The sequence below is a fragment of the Mus musculus genome, chromosome X, assembly GCF_000001635.26.
Source record: "Mus musculus strain C57BL/6J chromosome X, GRCm38.p6 C57BL/6J".
Classification (NCBI taxonomy): domain Eukaryota; kingdom Metazoa; phylum Chordata; class Mammalia; order Rodentia; family Muridae; genus Mus; species Mus musculus.
In genome coordinates, this window is record NC_000086.7 from 42,256,473 (window position 1) to 42,273,401 (window position 16,929).

The 16,929-nt window shown below is 34.7% G+C and overlaps 1 protein-coding gene across 13 annotated transcripts in view; it reads left to right on the top strand.

Moving 5' to 3' along the window:
* The window catches only part of Stag2 (stromal antigen 2), a 127,890-nt gene that overhangs the window by 107,176 nt on the left and 3,785 nt on the right, over nucleotides 1-16,929 (top strand). For 7 of the 13 annotated variants that reach the window (XM_011250984.3, XM_030251277.1, XM_011250987.1 and 4 more), the window contains 9 exons: nucleotides 383-522; nucleotides 1,554-1,655; nucleotides 2,883-3,031; nucleotides 4,132-4,260; nucleotides 6,187-6,410; nucleotides 9,614-9,803; nucleotides 9,894-10,004; nucleotides 12,909-13,035; nucleotides 14,773-14,850. In XM_011250984.3, the coding sequence (XP_011249286.1) occupies nucleotides 383-522; nucleotides 1,554-1,655; nucleotides 2,883-3,031; nucleotides 4,132-4,260; nucleotides 6,187-6,410; nucleotides 9,614-9,803; nucleotides 9,894-10,004; nucleotides 12,909-13,035; nucleotides 14,773-14,850 (1,250 nt within the window). The remainder of the gene's footprint in view (nucleotides 1-382; nucleotides 523-1,553; nucleotides 1,656-2,882; nucleotides 3,032-4,131; nucleotides 4,261-6,186; nucleotides 6,411-9,613; nucleotides 9,804-9,893; nucleotides 10,005-12,908; nucleotides 13,036-14,772; nucleotides 14,851-16,929) is intronic. The other 6 variants (NM_001077712.2, NM_001358225.1, XM_011250989.3 and 3 more) reach the window with 1 other exon arrangement.

Genomic DNA, 16,929 nt, shown 5'->3' on the forward strand with positions numbered 1-16,929 from the left:
GGGGTGAGATCATCTTTGGAAATGATAGGAGTTTTTCTGAGATTAATTTGCTTTCCCTGAGGAAAATTTTACATGTTTTTGAATATGCAGGTCTTTTTGAAAAATTGTGTTGGGAAAGTCTAAGAACGCATTAGATGAGCTTAACTTTATGAGTGATCAGTTACTTATATCGGTTTTACTTACTATATCTGTTCCTTTTCCATGATGTCTCAAAAATATAGTAGATTATCGAGTACTTGTAACTTTTAATTTTGGCTTTAATGTTTCCGGTTCCACTTTTCAAATTTCCAATAAGGGGGTAGGTGTATAGTATATGCTTAAAAAAGTATGGTTGAAAAAGTTAAAAGACACGATGTATTGATCATTGGATCCCTTCCTCCAGATGGTCAGCAAGAGGATGAAGCCAGCAAAATTGAAGCTTTGCACAAGAGGAGAAATTTACTTGCAGCATTTTGTAAGCTAATTGTATATACCGTGGTGGAGATGAACACAGCTGCAGATATCTTCAAGCAGTATATGAAGGTGAGGTTGAAAGTATACAGTAGGAAAATATTTCATGCTTAAACAGAAACTTATTTATCTATCTAATCTATCTGATCTGAGTTTGATTCTCACTATGTAGCTCTGTCTGTCCTAGAACTCAGTGTGTAGACAAGGCTGGCTTTGAACCCACCTGCATCTGTGTCCAGAATACTGGGATTAGAGGTCTGAGTCACCATACCCAGTATCTTTCCTCTACAAATAAAAATACATGTAATTTGTTAAAATCTAATTAATTTCCTATTTTGAATATTTTACTATATGAAAGAGGTTTAGCATCATTTAAAAGTAGTTTTCAAAGTTACATCATTTGGCATGATGAATGGTTTTTACACTATATGTTTATACCTGTCGTCTCCTCAACTTTTATTAAATGGTAGAAATTGCCAATATGTATTTATTATTTGGATATGTGGCTCTTGCTGGTAATCCCAGCACCTAGGAGGCAGAGGCAGGCAGATCTCTTTGAGGCCAGCCTGGTCTACAGAGAGGTCCAGGACAGCCAGAGTTACTTGGTGAGATGCCTCAAAACATAGTAAATTTCCTCTGTTATCTTTGATAGCTGTTTTATAGGTGTTAAAAACACTTTTAAATTAGATAAATTGCACATATGTAATATATAATGCAAATTTTAGACACAGTAGTTCATGGACTATTTGTTTCTGTAAATCAAATTAGTAAGTTCACCTCCTATCTCATGAACAATTAGAGTAACTGACTATATTTACTGTCCTTAAAGAAAACTTAGTGTTACCTCTAAAACTCAGTATAAATTAGTAACTTTTTAATTTTATCCCTTCTTTATTTAAACAGTTTGGGGTGTTCAATTTTGTTTTGAAGGTTAAAGCAGTTTTAGAAATGCCCTTAAACCTTCAGCACTGTTACACATTTCCTGTTTTTGGAAAGTACAAATACATGCTCTGCGCTGTGCTAATAGAAGTAGCCGAGTTAGTCTTATTGTCCAGTCATTTTGATAGATGAGACTCTAATTTGTATCAATTTATTTTTTCCAGTATTATAATGATTATGGCGATATCATCAAAGAAACAATGAGTAAAACAAGGCAGATTGACAAAATTCAGTGTGCTAAGACCCTTATTCTCAGTTTGCAGCAGGTAAGACTTTGAGTATCAGCTTTACTTAACACCCTTAACTGTCAATAATCAAATTGGTAATAATTGTAACTGGATAGAGGATATAACAGACAGTTCATAAAAGTAGCAATGCAAAATATTTCTCATCACTAGAAAAAGAATGTTTTACATGAAGTTTAAACACACACATGAAGCAGATGCTCTACCACTTAGCCACTTTCTTATCTTTATAGAATCTCTGTCACTGTTAACTATACTCACCATAGTGGACAGTTACTGTCTGTGGAACCTAATCTTCTTAATTGATTATTTCTGTTACACTGCCCTAGCTTGTGGCCGTAATCACTTTATTCTCTGTATCTTTGGCTTCCACTTTGTTAGGTTCCAGTAGGTGCACTCATGGTATTTGGCTTTTCATGTCTGGATTATTTCATTTAATGGATTTTCTTCTGCATTCATCCATGCTTTTGTATATGACCTAACTGCTAAATAATACTCCCTTTTGTTTGTTTCCAAGCGTATATATGTGATACATGGCATTTATCCATGTGTGGAAAATTAAGTTGGCTCTATCTCACGGTCACTGTGAATGAACACAGCAGTACAACTGTCTGTTTGAAATAACCATTTTCTTTTCCCTTCTATATAGATATTTGGGGGATTTTAATAGTTGACAGTATTCCATTTGTAGATGGATTATAATTTTAACAAACCTTGAGGTATTTTATAAGTTTAATTATTACCGAAATATTTTGTGCGTAATATTATACATAAATATTATTCACTTTGGATCAAGTCTTAGAATTACTTAGTAAGAGGATATCAAAATTCAAAAGTTTTTGCTACTTTATGATGAAAGTTTATGATGTGAAGATAAATCACTTGGAGGTAAACAGCACCATGGCTGTAACTCATGAGACCCAGCACCGCATTCATCACCAGCACCACAAACAGAGCAGAGTTGTCTAAAAGCATGCCTTGACTTTTTCTTTCCTTGTTGTTACATGTGTTCATACCCAATTAATATTGGCTGATTCGTATTTGGATAAAAGTAACCCATTAAGTTTAGGACACCAATATGATTTCTCCATTTAAAGTATATTATTGTGACACAGCTGTGCCTATTCGTATCTTGTTTTTTTGTTTCAAGTGTCATCAATGCAGTGTATCATTTGTCTTTTATATTTCAATTAGAAAATGTGCTTAAAATATGTTAATTTATATTGTTTCTCTTCTTTTTCCAAACAGCTTTTTAATGAGATGATACAAGAGAATGGCTATAATTTTGATAGATCATCCTCAACATTTAGTGGCATAAAAGAACTTGCTCGGCGTTTTGCTTTAACTTTTGGACTTGATCAATTGAAAACCAGAGAAGCCATTGCCATGCTCCACAAGTAAACACTCTCCCTAATACTTTATTCATTGCTTGTATTTTCAAGAATCTTAATTTTGTGTCCATCCTTTTGTTTGGAATACCTAAATAAGCTTGTTTTATTATTGGCTTATAAAGTTCCTAAGTTTAAAGACCATTGTAATGTGGTCCCTCCCCTGCACTTTTATAAATATACATATGTGTCTATGTGTGTACATGGGTACACTTGTGCAAACTGAACTCATGTCGTCATTCAGAATACTATCCATCTCCTTTGAAACATGGTTTGTGCCTGGCCTGGAGCTCACCAATTAAGCTAGTGAGCCCTAGGATTACTTGTGCTCTGTCACATGAATCGCACATACTTATTGCTTTTACTTATTTTATCTAATTCTCTCCACGTTTAATTTACTTTCTTACTTCACCTTGTTGTATGCCTTTTAGTATATAGGTTATAATTTTAGGTGCCATTTAAAAGCTATTCATAGAGTAATTAGTGTAAGAAGTACATTTTTTTCCTGTGCTGTCCCCCCAGTTTTGTCTTCATTGTTTCTCTACCCTATTATGTTTTGGTAGAGCACAATGATGATCGTTATCTTGATATATTGTGATATTTAAATTGTGACATTAATATGGTTAAAATGGGCCCTGAGCTTAATTTTTAAAACTTTAAATAAGACATTGTAAGTGGGCATTATTCACTTAATCCTATGTGATAGAGTATGATTTTGCTATTTTGAAAAAAAGTATAGGAAATATATTGATCATTATGCAGAAGAATTTGGGCTATTTTTGTGGGAAAGAATATTTGAGTAAAGAATATATGTTGAGGTTTTTTTTTAAAACATATTCCTGTAATCCTAGCAATTATGAGGCCTGAGCAGAAGAATCACAAGTTGAAAGCCTGGCTGTGTTTCAAAAATAGGTCAAAAGAGAGTGTAGATTAAAGCAAACTACATTCAGCTATTGGCTAACTAGTGCTGGTGTATATGTGTGTCTCTGTGTTATTTTGTTAGAATGATTTGATAATATTCTGAATTTTAAATAAAGTTTAATTTTTGAAATATTTACAAATGAAGTAAGCATCATAATATGTATTTTATTATTTTATTTCCTCTACAGAGATGGTATAGAATTTGCTTTTAAGGAGCCTAATCCACAAGGGGAGAGCCATCCACCTTTAAACTTGGCATTTCTTGATATTCTCAGTGAATTTTCTTCTAAACTGCTCCGACAGGATAAAAGAACAGTGTATGTATTTGCTAGACATGTCCAGCTTCATGTCAGTTTGAAATGCTAAACAATAATTTGTTTTCTTTCTGATCCAGATCTGTACCATTCTATTAATTTGTACACTTCCCTACCTCACTTCATCAGTTGTAGTAACTATTCTGTGTGTAATACTGAACTTTAGCGTTGCAAGTTCTCCGCCCTGTTTTGCTGTGTAGCTCAGTGCCTTTTACGTTCTTTGTTGAATAATTACAGTAGCATTTAAAGGACTGTAATATTGAAAATCCATGAGGCTCACCCAGGATAGTCTTTATCTGGAAATGTGGTTGTGCTGCAAAGCAAAACTGTCTTCCTTTAACCGTTTCTTTCCTAGAGTATGTAGCAACGTGACTCAAGTTATGGAATATTGTCAAAACTGATGGATTTTAAAAGTATAATGCTGAGTTCAAATAGAAAAGTATAAAATTACACTATGATATTTACAGCAGACATCAGTATGTTAGTATTTGGAAAATGTGTACATGAGGTTTATAAATAATAAAAAAAAAATTACAAGCTTAGTAGAGGTCCAGGGCTAGTGAAGCAGAGAAACAAGAATTGCTTCCATGAAGGCTACTTATTTCTTTGTTTGATTTTTTTGTTTGTGAGGAGAATGTTTGTGGTGCATGGACATAGTGTATAGGTGCATGCATGTCTGGTGGCCAGTGTAGTTCTTCTCAGGGACATGGTTTTTCATGTTGTCAACTAGCCTCCAATTAGCCACCTGTCTCTGTTCCCCAGTACTGGAGTTAGGGCATTTGTAAGCATGCCTAGCTTTACATGTGAGGAATGCTGAGACATTTGAACTCAGGTACACATAATTGCAGACCAAGTGCTCTTAACCCTCTGATCTGTGTCTCTCTGTCATGGAGGCTCCTCACTCTTAATATTTTGTTAAGTGACATAATGGCACAGAGCTCTAGTTTTTCTACCAGTTAGTCTATTTTGGCTCAAATTTTGAATCTTATCTTAGATTGGTATTGGTTACCAGACTAGTAGCCTGTTTATAGGCTACAGTGAAGAATACTGTAGTAGTAAGGATGGCAGAAGTATATGTAAGTAAAAAGATGTATTGAACAGTTCCCACAAAGCAGTATGTTTTTTAAAACTGAATTTTCTTATGTTGGTAAGTCTAAGTTGATTGGAATTATTTATTGTAGTTACTATAAATTTTTGAACTGTACAATATATTTAGTTGACCTTAACTTCTAGTGTTATACCCTGGGATCCAAATCATGATGGTACTGCCATTTTTATGATTATAGGTACATTACTTTATCTAATGTCTATATTTCTTCATCTAAAATGGAGATGTAAGTTTAGTTAAAATATCTTGAAAAATGCTTAGCACACAGTAATCATGTGACTGTTAGTTACATTTTTAAAAAAGATTTATTTTATTTTTTTTATTTTATGTATGTAAATTCATTGTCATTTTCTTCAGGCACACCAGAAGAGGGCATCGGATCTCATTACAGATGGTTGTGAGCCACCATGTAGTTGCTGGGAATTGAACTCAGGACCTGGAAGAGCAGTCAGTGCTCTTAACCGCTTAGCCATCTCTCCAGCCCTACATTTTTCTCTCCAACCCCATTAGTTACATTTTGATGTCAATGTTTTATTAAAAACAAAACCAAGAGTAGATACATATTTTTCACCAAGCTGAAGTTTTGTACTTAGGGAACTTATATACCTATTGTTAGTACCAAGGACATAGCAGATGATCAACAAATATTAGGCTAGAATACTCTTGGTCACTTTATTCAATGTGAGTTTGAGGAGACATTTCCTTTTCATTTTGCCGCTGAGGCTGAGAATAAATAGTGCAGTATTAGGATCATGTTCTTGCAATGTTGTTTGAATAGCAGCTCTGTGCATCAAAGCTAATGCTTTCTATTTCTTTTTAAGGTATGTTTATTTGGAAAAGTTCATGACCTTTCAGATGTCACTCCGAAGAGAAGATGTATGGCTTCCTCTGATGTCTTACCGAAATTCTTTGCTAGCTGGTGGTGATGATGATACTATGTCAGTCATTAGTGGAATGAGCAGTCGGGGATCAACTGTACGGAGTAAAAAATCAAAACCATCTACAGGAAAGCGGAAAGTGGTTGAAGGCATGCAACTAGCACTCCGTAAGGAAGCAATTAATTTATTCTTACTGTTGACCAACTGAATTGTCAGAATCACTTCATTTTTCATGAGACGTGATACTCAATAGTAGCTTACACAACTTATCAGTTATGCATATATACACTGTTCTAATCATTTTACATGCATAACAGTTCTGTCAACTCTTTAAAGTACATTTTTCCTTTTCACATGAAAAACCAGTATAGACAGATTGTTACTTTTTTTTAATCATCATTCTGGGGCTTAGCAGTTAAGAGCACTGACCTTTCTTCCAGAGGTTCTGTGTTCAATTCAATGCAAGTACACGGTGGCTCATAACCATCTATAATGTGATCTGATACCCTCTTCTGGCATGCAGGTGTACATGCAGATACAGCACTCATTTATAAAATAAATATATCCCTATTCTTTACTGTATGCATATGAAAATTGCTCCAATATGATATCAGATCATTTTGTTACAGCAAAATATTTTTTAAAAGCTGTAATGTAACCTGAATTTCATTCAGGAATAATGAACTAATTGTGAAGTACAAAACAGAAATTAAAAGTGGTTTTTCTCATAGGTACGATTGCATTATGTTTCGTGGTATTGGACTCTTAGTATCCCAAAAGTGGTTCTGTATGGACCTAGGGAATTTTTTCCTTCTCTCAGTAGCTCTTAAATAACTTAGTACAGTTGTCAAGATCTTTGGCAATTATCATTGCTGTGGAGCAATTGTCTTAAGACTTATAGCATGGTATGACTATGGCATCTAACATAGAAAGTCAAGTGGGGCTGATAAGATGGCTCAGCGGTTAAGAGCACTGACGCCTCTTCTGAAGGTCCTGAGTTCAAATCCCAGCAACCACATGGTGGCTCACAGCCATCTGTAATGAGATCTGATGCCCTCTTCTGGGGTATCTGAAGACAGCTACACTGTACTGACATATAATCAATGAATCAATCTTTAAAAAAAGAAAGAAAGTAATAAATGCTGGTTGCTGCATTTGTATGGAAGTGACTTCACTTACATATCTGACGTCACCTGGACTGTCTCTCAGAACCCTTTTATAATGTCTACAGATGTGCATGTCACTAAGCTCCAAGAGTTATTACTCTAAAGGACAGGATGTGGAAGCTACCTGTGGGAGGCCTCATGTATCCCAAGCTGGCCTTGAACTTAAGAATCTCCTGCACACTTTTCTGCAAGAAGGGACTAGGGGAGTGTAATCATGCTTAGCTCAGCTCTCTGCATCTTCCTGTAAAGAGGATCAGTGGATCTGTGATTTCGTTTTTACATTGCCGCATAATTTATCAACCTTCATTAATCAAGTATGTAGTCCTAAAACTTGATTGCTGTGTAGTTTCAGCATCTTTTGTCTAATCATAACCTTATAATGTATTGAGCTTTAGACTTGGTTATAAAGTCCCAGTATCACTGTGAGTGAGCAAAGAATTCTAAATGGGATGTGGTGGTTTGTAAGAAAGTATAAGACATAAGGATGTTTCTTGAATATGATTGCAAATCTTAAAAATCTTTTCTTTAAAATTTTTGCTGAGTCACCAATTCATTCCTTTATATTATTAGCAATACTTTATATATTTATATATCTTATAAATAGATTATTAAATTAGAATTTTTATAGGAAATAGAAGTGATCTTTTTAGATATTTGGATTAGAGCTATATAAATTGCCATTAGTAAATTAATGTAATGAAAGATAAATGCCAGGTCGGTAAAAGATGACTCTGAACATGCGCAGTTTATGTCTAAGCCCTGGATCACTTGGGTAGTACCACACTTACCCTCAAAAGTTCTCTTTCAAACTGTGTGCATATACATGAAATTGGTGCACAGGACATACACACACAGCCTTGTCAAAAATAGCTTTCCTGGCTGGAGAGATGGCTCAGTGGTTAATAGCACTGACTGCTCTTCCAAAGGACCCAAGTTCAATTCCCAGCAACCACATGGTGGCTCACAACTATCTGTAATGGGATCTGATGCCATCTTCTGGTGCGTCTGAAGACAGAGACTGTGTAGATGTACATTAAATAAATAATTCTTCTTAAAAATTGCTTTCCTTCAAATTCATAGTAACTAATTTTACATAACTATTAACTTAGTGACACTGACATAAGAATTTGTCATTGGTAATGATGGAGCCATCATGTATGTTTGATGGGGTAGATTCTACAGGTGTGACTTTAATAATCCACTTCTTAATGTACATATATTTACATTAGGGTCTTAGGACCAGCTTGCTTGGTCACATCCTATAGGCTAAAAACCACCCTTCCTACTAATTCCTTTCCGATTATTGAGTTGGATTTCTCTGAGCGACGTACCTACTCTCCTATCTGGCCTGTTGCTCATTAGCATTCCTCCATCTCTACTACTACCACAGTGACTAAAACATGTAACTCACCAAATGGCTTCCTTTTCTTTAAACTGTTAGCAAGTTTGTCATTTTAGTCTAGATCACAATATGTTCTACATATTAGTTCTTTGTTTGTTTGCATTGACTTTTAAGACAAAATCTCCCTGTGTACTCCAAGCTGGCTTTCAACTTCTTTTCCCACCTCATTCCAAGTGCTGCAGCCTAATTACCATGTACATGGGTGCATACTGAATCCTGCTTCTTTATCCAGCCTTTTCCTAGTCTTGTGATCTTCACATTCTTTTTTGGTTTTCTGAGACAGAATTTCTTTGTGTAGCCCTGGCTGTCCTGGAACTCCATATGTGACCAGGATGTCCTCGAACTCAGAAACCCACCTGACTTTGCCTCCCAAGTGCTGGGATCAAAGGCGTGCGCCATCACTGCCCAGAAATCTTCACATTCTTATAGAAACAAGCTAATAATTTGAACCATAAAAAATTGGCATTTTTGTATTCAGTTATCAATAGGTTAACATGATTTCGTCATTGCTGTTTCATGTGTCAGTGCTCTTGTGATCTGCACAGAGAATCTTTCCTAGTGCAGATGCTGTTTCTGGGTAGCTGTCACTCACTACTCCCATGCCCTCTGTATTCCTTTGTCCTAGCACCACACTGTGTTGTAATTGCTTACCTCTTCTTTCCTACAAACACACTGGACGGCCAGTGTGGCACCTGGTGGGACCTGGTGGTTTCCACCATTACTGTATGGAAAGCAACCAGAGGTTTGCTGTTTTAAATGTAGTAGACTCTGGGTAAGGTACAAGTGTAATTTTCTCTTTCAGCTGAAGAAAGCAGTAGCAGTGACAGTATGTGGTTGAGCAGAGAGCAAACACTGCACACCCCTGTCATGATGCAGACACCACAGCTCACCTCCACTATTATGAGAGAACCGAAAAGGTTACGGCCTGAAGATAGCTTCATGAGTGTCTATCCGATGCAGGCAGAACACCATCAAACGCCTCTGGATTATAAGTAAGTACATTCGATCATTTTCTATACTAGAACTTTATCAATTACATAGAAAAAAGTTAAGTTAAAAGAAGAATAAAATTCTCCTTGAAGCACGCAGGTAACATGGATGTTAGCTCAAAGACAACAAGAGGAAGCAAGGCAACAGCAGGAGAGAGCAGCAATGAGCTATGTTAAACTGCGAACTAATCTTCAGCATGCCATGTAAGTGAGAGTGCCTTATTGTCTGAGTCTAGGAAGTTCACTAATTCATTTAACATACCTTAATGTGTGCCGGATCTACAATTTCAGCAAACTCTCGAGAGTAACTAAGCTGAAATAATCAAGGAACGAGATTTTGGTTTTTCCAACAGAAAAATAAAATGTTTTAAGTCAAATATTAACTAGTTAGCCAAAGGACCAATCACTTTTAATTTGATCTGTTGGAAAAGTATAAATATGAATCCTTGTTTATTTTGGTACACAGAATTAAAAATACATTTGTGTTACATCTGAATTATATTCCCACCTTGGTTCAGGCGCTCATCTTTCACCTGAACTATGGTAATTAGCTTTCTAACTGGTTTTCTTCTCTCACACCCCCATTTATCTGCTCGCCAAACCTCTCCCTTCACACTTTCCACCACTCCATCATTCACACTACCATCAAGAATTATAATTTTAGAATACAAATCTTACCATGTAACTTTCTTACTTAGAACTTTTCCATGGCTCCCCATTGCCTGGTGGATAAGTTCAGTTTCTGTACTTAGTTCATGGCATGCGAGATCTTTCAAAATATGCCCCCGACTCCATTTTAGTATATCACGTTTCATTACCTGGATACTAGTAAATCCATGGTGAAAACAGGCTCAAGTGTCACCGGAAGTGAAAGTGTACGCTTCTGTGATCCTATAACCCTGTATATTTGCATTTCTTACAGCGTTTGCCATACTGTATTGTAATTATTTGTGTATTCCAGTTTTGTTCATTTCCCTAGACTGTGAGCTCCTCACGGGCAAGGATCTCGTTGTTAAGAGCTTGATACGTAGAAAGCACTCAAGCAAATGTTCATGGAATGAGGAAATGTTCAGTGCTGAGAAATTGTTCTTACTTTGTTTTTACTGGATTCTGTATGGGAACTTGATAAATATTTCAGAAATCCTAATTAGCTGTGACTCTAAATGAAATTGCTGACAAGTAGTCTTGAAATCATGCCTTATATACATGGCAAAATGTTATTTTAATTATTTTAAGTTTGAAAGCATTGTAACAATGTATTTTTTAAACCTTGGAATAGTGATTGTTACGTCTCTTAAAATTTCTATTTTGTTTTACATTGTTGACTTTAAATAAGAACTCACATTTTTCTGAAATGATCATTCACCTCATGAATGGTGGCATATAAATATTCACGCTAGTCCTCTCTGTAGTGGGGTTAAGAAACTTGATTCACTAAGTATGTGCCATTACAGCTTGTCTCCTGTGGTCGCCTATACCAGTACCTGGCTTTATCTTGTTTCTCTTGCCAAATTTTCCTTATTTTGCATTTTATTTCATGCTTGACCTACAACCAATTTCTTAGCTTCCAGTTAAACGCCATCCAAATAGTTCCAAGTTTTACCATATAATTATTTGGTTTATATTTGTCTTCTTAAAACTTGGTTCCAGTGTTGAAGATCTTTGATGTCTAGAATGTCTCATTATTCAGTACTGTTTTCATTTTTCTTATTGTTTGCAATTTGGATTGGTTCTTGATTATGCACAGTCTCCTCCAGACAACTAAAAAGGATTGCCTGAGATAAACAACTATCACCAGAGGACTCTTTTGGTAGTTGTACCATAAATGGTTGATTGCCTGAAACTTTAAAATGCTTTTGCTTTACCAATCTTCCTTCATTAATGATACCTACCCTGTACTAAAATAACGTATGAACTATATTTTCTTCCATAGTTTATCTTACATATGCCATCAGTGTAATGTAAAGGAAATACAGAATGGATTTCTGGTTTTTGATTATATGATCTTCAGAACACACAGATTGCCTTTACTTTTATTTCCACAAAAATGTAATAAAATTGTCTTTTATTATTCAGAACTATTATGCCTGGCATTATCATATCTGTTCAGAATCCTGGATCAGATATTGTGATCTACCATAGTATTGTATACATGGAAAATATTTAATTAAATAACTTAGATTTTGGTGAGTTGTTTTTGGGATCTATGGGATCTTTACAAAAGAAAAGACGGTAATGTCAGCCAAACTGGAAAGCAAGAAGTCACATGCAAATCACCCTTGGGCTGCCTACTTTATGCTGATCTGGGCTAATTTGTGAACTTAGTTTATTTTCCTTGTGATTATGTGAAAAAAAACACGGCTTTGACCTTGATGTTATTTTTCACGTTTATATAGTTTTGTGGCTTTGAGTTTCAGCTTTTAAGCACTAAGTGTTAATTTTTATATGAGGCAGAATTAATTATTTTAGTATACTCTGAGAGCACTTGATGCATGTATTGTAATATGTACCGTTTTGTCAGGTTTCTCTGTTCTCCCATAGTATATTGTAAGCTCCTTGAGGGCAAGAATAGTGTTTTCCTCACAGTTTTCATCCATAGGATACTGTAGAAGCCTGTCATGCTGTAGGTCTCTTGTGAAGGTGTGAGTGACTATATGGCTGGTGTACACATTTGTCACTGAATGAATGGGTTACTAATGATTAACATTATCATTAGGTAAAGCCAGTATATATGCATTCAGAAAATGTCATTTCTTTGGTCTGTTTATGTTTATTAATTTGTACCCTGCCTTTCAAAAAAGGATTTGAGGTATCTGCTGTGTTCACGTGTGGAAATTTGTTGTTGATCATTGTATATGGCATATCAGAATTATCAAACTAAATGTATCTAAGTAATATAGAATAAACATAAATCTTTAGCATTTTAAAACAAGTGAACATTGGGATTTTGGACACCATTGATGACATGATCAGTGCCGAATCATTCTCCCTGACCTTTAATTCCATCATTTTCCATTATACTCGACTATACAAAGCTACATACTTGCTGCCTGTATATTAATAGTCATGCCTTGGTTCAGATCTTTACCTTGTTTTATATTTCTCTAGTCGGCGTGGTACAAGCCTAATGGAAGATGATGAAGAGCCAATTGTTGAAGATGTTATGATGTCCTCAGAAGGAAGGATTGAGGATCTTAATGAGGGAATGGACTTTGACACCATGGATATAGACTTGGTAAGAAACATCCAGAAGTAATATTTCTTTCCTGTCTAAATTCTTTGAAAATAAAGTTTATATTTCTTAGAGAAAGGTTTTTTTTTAAAAAAAAAAACAAGTAATTTTAAAATCATTTTCAGGGATTTAAGTATACAAGAAGGGATTTTTGGCATGTTTTGTCGAAGATGCTAGATCTTAGTTTGATGCATCTGTATCACATGGAAAAAGATTATTTTTATATCCACCATTTATACTACATATGTGTTTTAAGGTTGCTTTCAACACATTAGCTTGTTTTCAGAACAAGATTACCGTAAAATTCTCTCCCTCCCTTCCTCCCTCCCATTTCTCCCTCTATCCTTTACACACACACACGCTCTCTCACTCTCACTTTATTCTGGGTCAGTCACATGCCAAAGTATGTAGTTGAAAATTAAACTTAAGAGAAAGTTTAGGTAAGGTTGTAAAATGCTGATTACAACTCCAAGGCATAGGAATATTGATTACATTCTTTTTTATAAGAAAGGTAAACAGTCCGAATACACTGTAGTGAAACAGACTGAGTTTTAAATTGTCTCAGCTGGGCTGCTGACTCATATTTTTAATCCTAGCACTTAAGAGGCAGAGGCCAGTGGAGGATCTATGTTCAAGGCCACCTTGATTTACAGAGCAAGTTCCAAGATAGCCAAGGCTTGTCTCAAAAACAAACAAACAAAAAATATGTCTCAGGTCTCGAGGCATATTATTAACTTGACTGCAAGGTTGCGCAAAAATTCAGTTTCTGAAGGCAAGAATTTTTTGCAATAATAAAAATTGTACATTTACATTTGAGTTTAATTTAGTAATATATAAAATTATAAAGAACTTTATTTTACTTAGACTATAAAAATCAAATAATAGTCAATATTTATATTCTCAAGTTTTTAAAAGTTGAGTATATTAAGTATCACATCAGTTTCTAAATTTTCATTGTCAAATATAGTTTTTTACATTATTGATAGAAACCTTTTCTTGAGGCAGACTTTCATGTTGGATGTAAAGTAAAATTACTTGAATCTTGACAAGGTAAATATATAAAATATTTTTTCTTTGTTTTGTTTTGTTTTGTTTTGAAACAAGGTTTCTCTGTGTAGCCTTGCGTGGCCTTAAACTCAGAGGTCCATATGCCTCTGCCTCCAAAGTGCTGGGACTAAAGGTGTATGAACCCCAACCCCAACCAGCTTAGGGGTTTTTTAAAATTTATTTATCATTAGGATTCATGCAGTATGCTCATACATACTTCATTTTAGCAACAATCTAATAGATTGAGATAATAGAAGATATTAAAGCTTAAAAACTCATCCAAGGAGAAGTCCTAAAATTGGTAAAGGTGAACTTGGTACAGGCCAAGTCCCTGTGGCTTTGGTATTTAGTGTACTGCTGGGTATTCTGGAAGGAAGAGCTATATCTCTTCAGAGTCATGTCATAAGATGTCCTGCAAGAAAAATGATTTTAGAAGATTGAGGTTTTTTAAAGTAAAGTGAAAAGTCTGTTTCTGTTTTACTACCTATTCTACTAATGATTTTTTTTTGTGCTTAAAACCATTCTGTTTTGGGGGGAAGATGGAATGTTGGCAAGCAATGTTTGAAGTATTTTCAGGTATACTTGAAAAATCACATACACTTCTCAGAGAACTAATAACATTCGTATGAATATTTTTATTTACTAGCTGGTTTATGATTATCAAAAAATCAACTTTCTCTCTTTTTTTCTTAGCCACCATCAAAGAATAGAAGAGAGAGAACAGAACTGAAGCCCGATTTCTTTGATCCAGCTTCAATTATGGATGAATCAGTAGGTTTAATTTAAATATGCCCCAGGAATTTTAAATCAAAACTTTAGGCAATGACTGATGCAGTAGTAATAGAAGGCTAGAAGTACTTTGAAATTCTTGACCAACTGGAATTTGAATGTTAGGCATTTCCTGTAGGTTTGGGTTGTCTGTCGATGGATTTCAAATGAGAGAATGGCAAGAATCCTCTGGCATTTCTAGACAGGCAGAAGAAATAGGGGAATAAATAATATGAAGCAACGGTAGAAACTGAAAACAACCGAGAGTAGTAACACTCACTAGTAACTGCTGCACTTTGGAAGTTGAGAGAGGGTCATGAGATAAGGCCAACTTTGACCACAGTCTCAGAATGGAAAAAGAAATACCTTAAGGGTTTAATAATGAAGCGTGAGATGGAGAGATTTTTTTTGACCTCTCCAGATAGCTATTTTATTCTGTTTCTTTAATACTTCATACACACTTTCATTGTGATAATGACCACATTGGTATAGTGAGATAGATTGTCATTGTCCTTGTCCTTGATAGACTGCAATCCTTGAAGCAGTGGTGATTTTATTTGAGTTCTGCCTAACATTATAATTATTTTATTTAGTTAATAATTGCATATTTCCCATCTCATTTTTTGTGTAAACCCACTCACACTGCTTCCTCCCTATACCTAACTTGGGTAATTACTGCTCCATGTTCTGGGGTAATGGTATCTTCTACTTACCCATTTCCTTGCCCTTTAGACAGCTCTAGGAAATGTTTTGACAAACCATATCATATAATACAGTAATAACTGTTTATATAACATAAAAGCTTTACAGAGAATCTTATTCACACAACATCTAATTTATTTAGTGTGTGGTGCTAGGAATCGAACATGGCTCTCATACACACTAAGCCTTATCACAGAGCTATGTTGTAGCCCTTTGGGAGAGGTCCTTTTAAATGCATTCGTTCTCAATTTCTAATATGCAGTTGAGTCAACCAGAGATCTTTTAAAAATACCATACTTTTGAGTACATGTCTGGATTGCAAGAGTCAATCTAACCTACCCATAATTTTATAGTTTAATTGTGTATTTAATTATGTGGTGTTTAAATGTATTTAAAAGCATTAGAGCATTAATTTGATCACCGCTACTGCCATATCTACTTAACTAAAACTTAAATAAGATCTTACTTGTTTGACATGTGATTAGGAAGGTAAAATGAGAAACTATTATTAAAATGTGGCAGCTAGAGCTTTCCATATTTTTAATGTATTTATCTAATGCCATGACCTTAAATATTTGTTTTCTTCATGGCAGAATGACATTTGTCAGAGTCCTAAAATTAATGAAACACCTATAGAAACTGTTTCTATCCATTTTGACATTTAACACGTAGAGAAAACATTAGCTTGATGATGTAAAAAGAAATAGATACTCTGTACTTATTACCACAACTTTATCACATCCTAATATATATTGGAAATTGGGAGTAATTGACAGCCTTTTTTGATTTGCTAATGTTTTAGATGCCTGTGCTAATAAAATAAGGAAATGAGCACACACACACACACACACACACACACACACATATATATATATGTAATTTTATAGTATTACCACATGATGGCAGCAGTCACATAACTGAGTACTCAGTAATCTTTAATGATTTGGGTACCTTTAGAAGTCTTTGACTGTTAATTTTAAATTTCCATCTCTTTCAAAAATATATATGTATTTCATAGTGTATCAAACATAAGAAACAAGATTAATAGAAGATATTGAATGCAAAAAATGTTGTCTTATAATAAAAACATATAATTAAATTATGATAAATTTGTCATAAACTATGATAAATTTGTCATCAAAATAGTAAAACTAGAATTTGAATCCCTAATGCCAGGTTCTCAGATTCTCTAATTCAAATTGAAGTAACTCAAAGCACTTAATATAGATGCATCCGGCTACCGCTAAACAATTCCTATCTTTTAGGTTATGATTTTTACATTTTCTAGGAATGGTAGTATATGAATTATGAACATATGTTTTTGGGGTTGTATACACATAGGGTTCTATTTTTAATAGTATAGTAAGTTTCACACCTAGA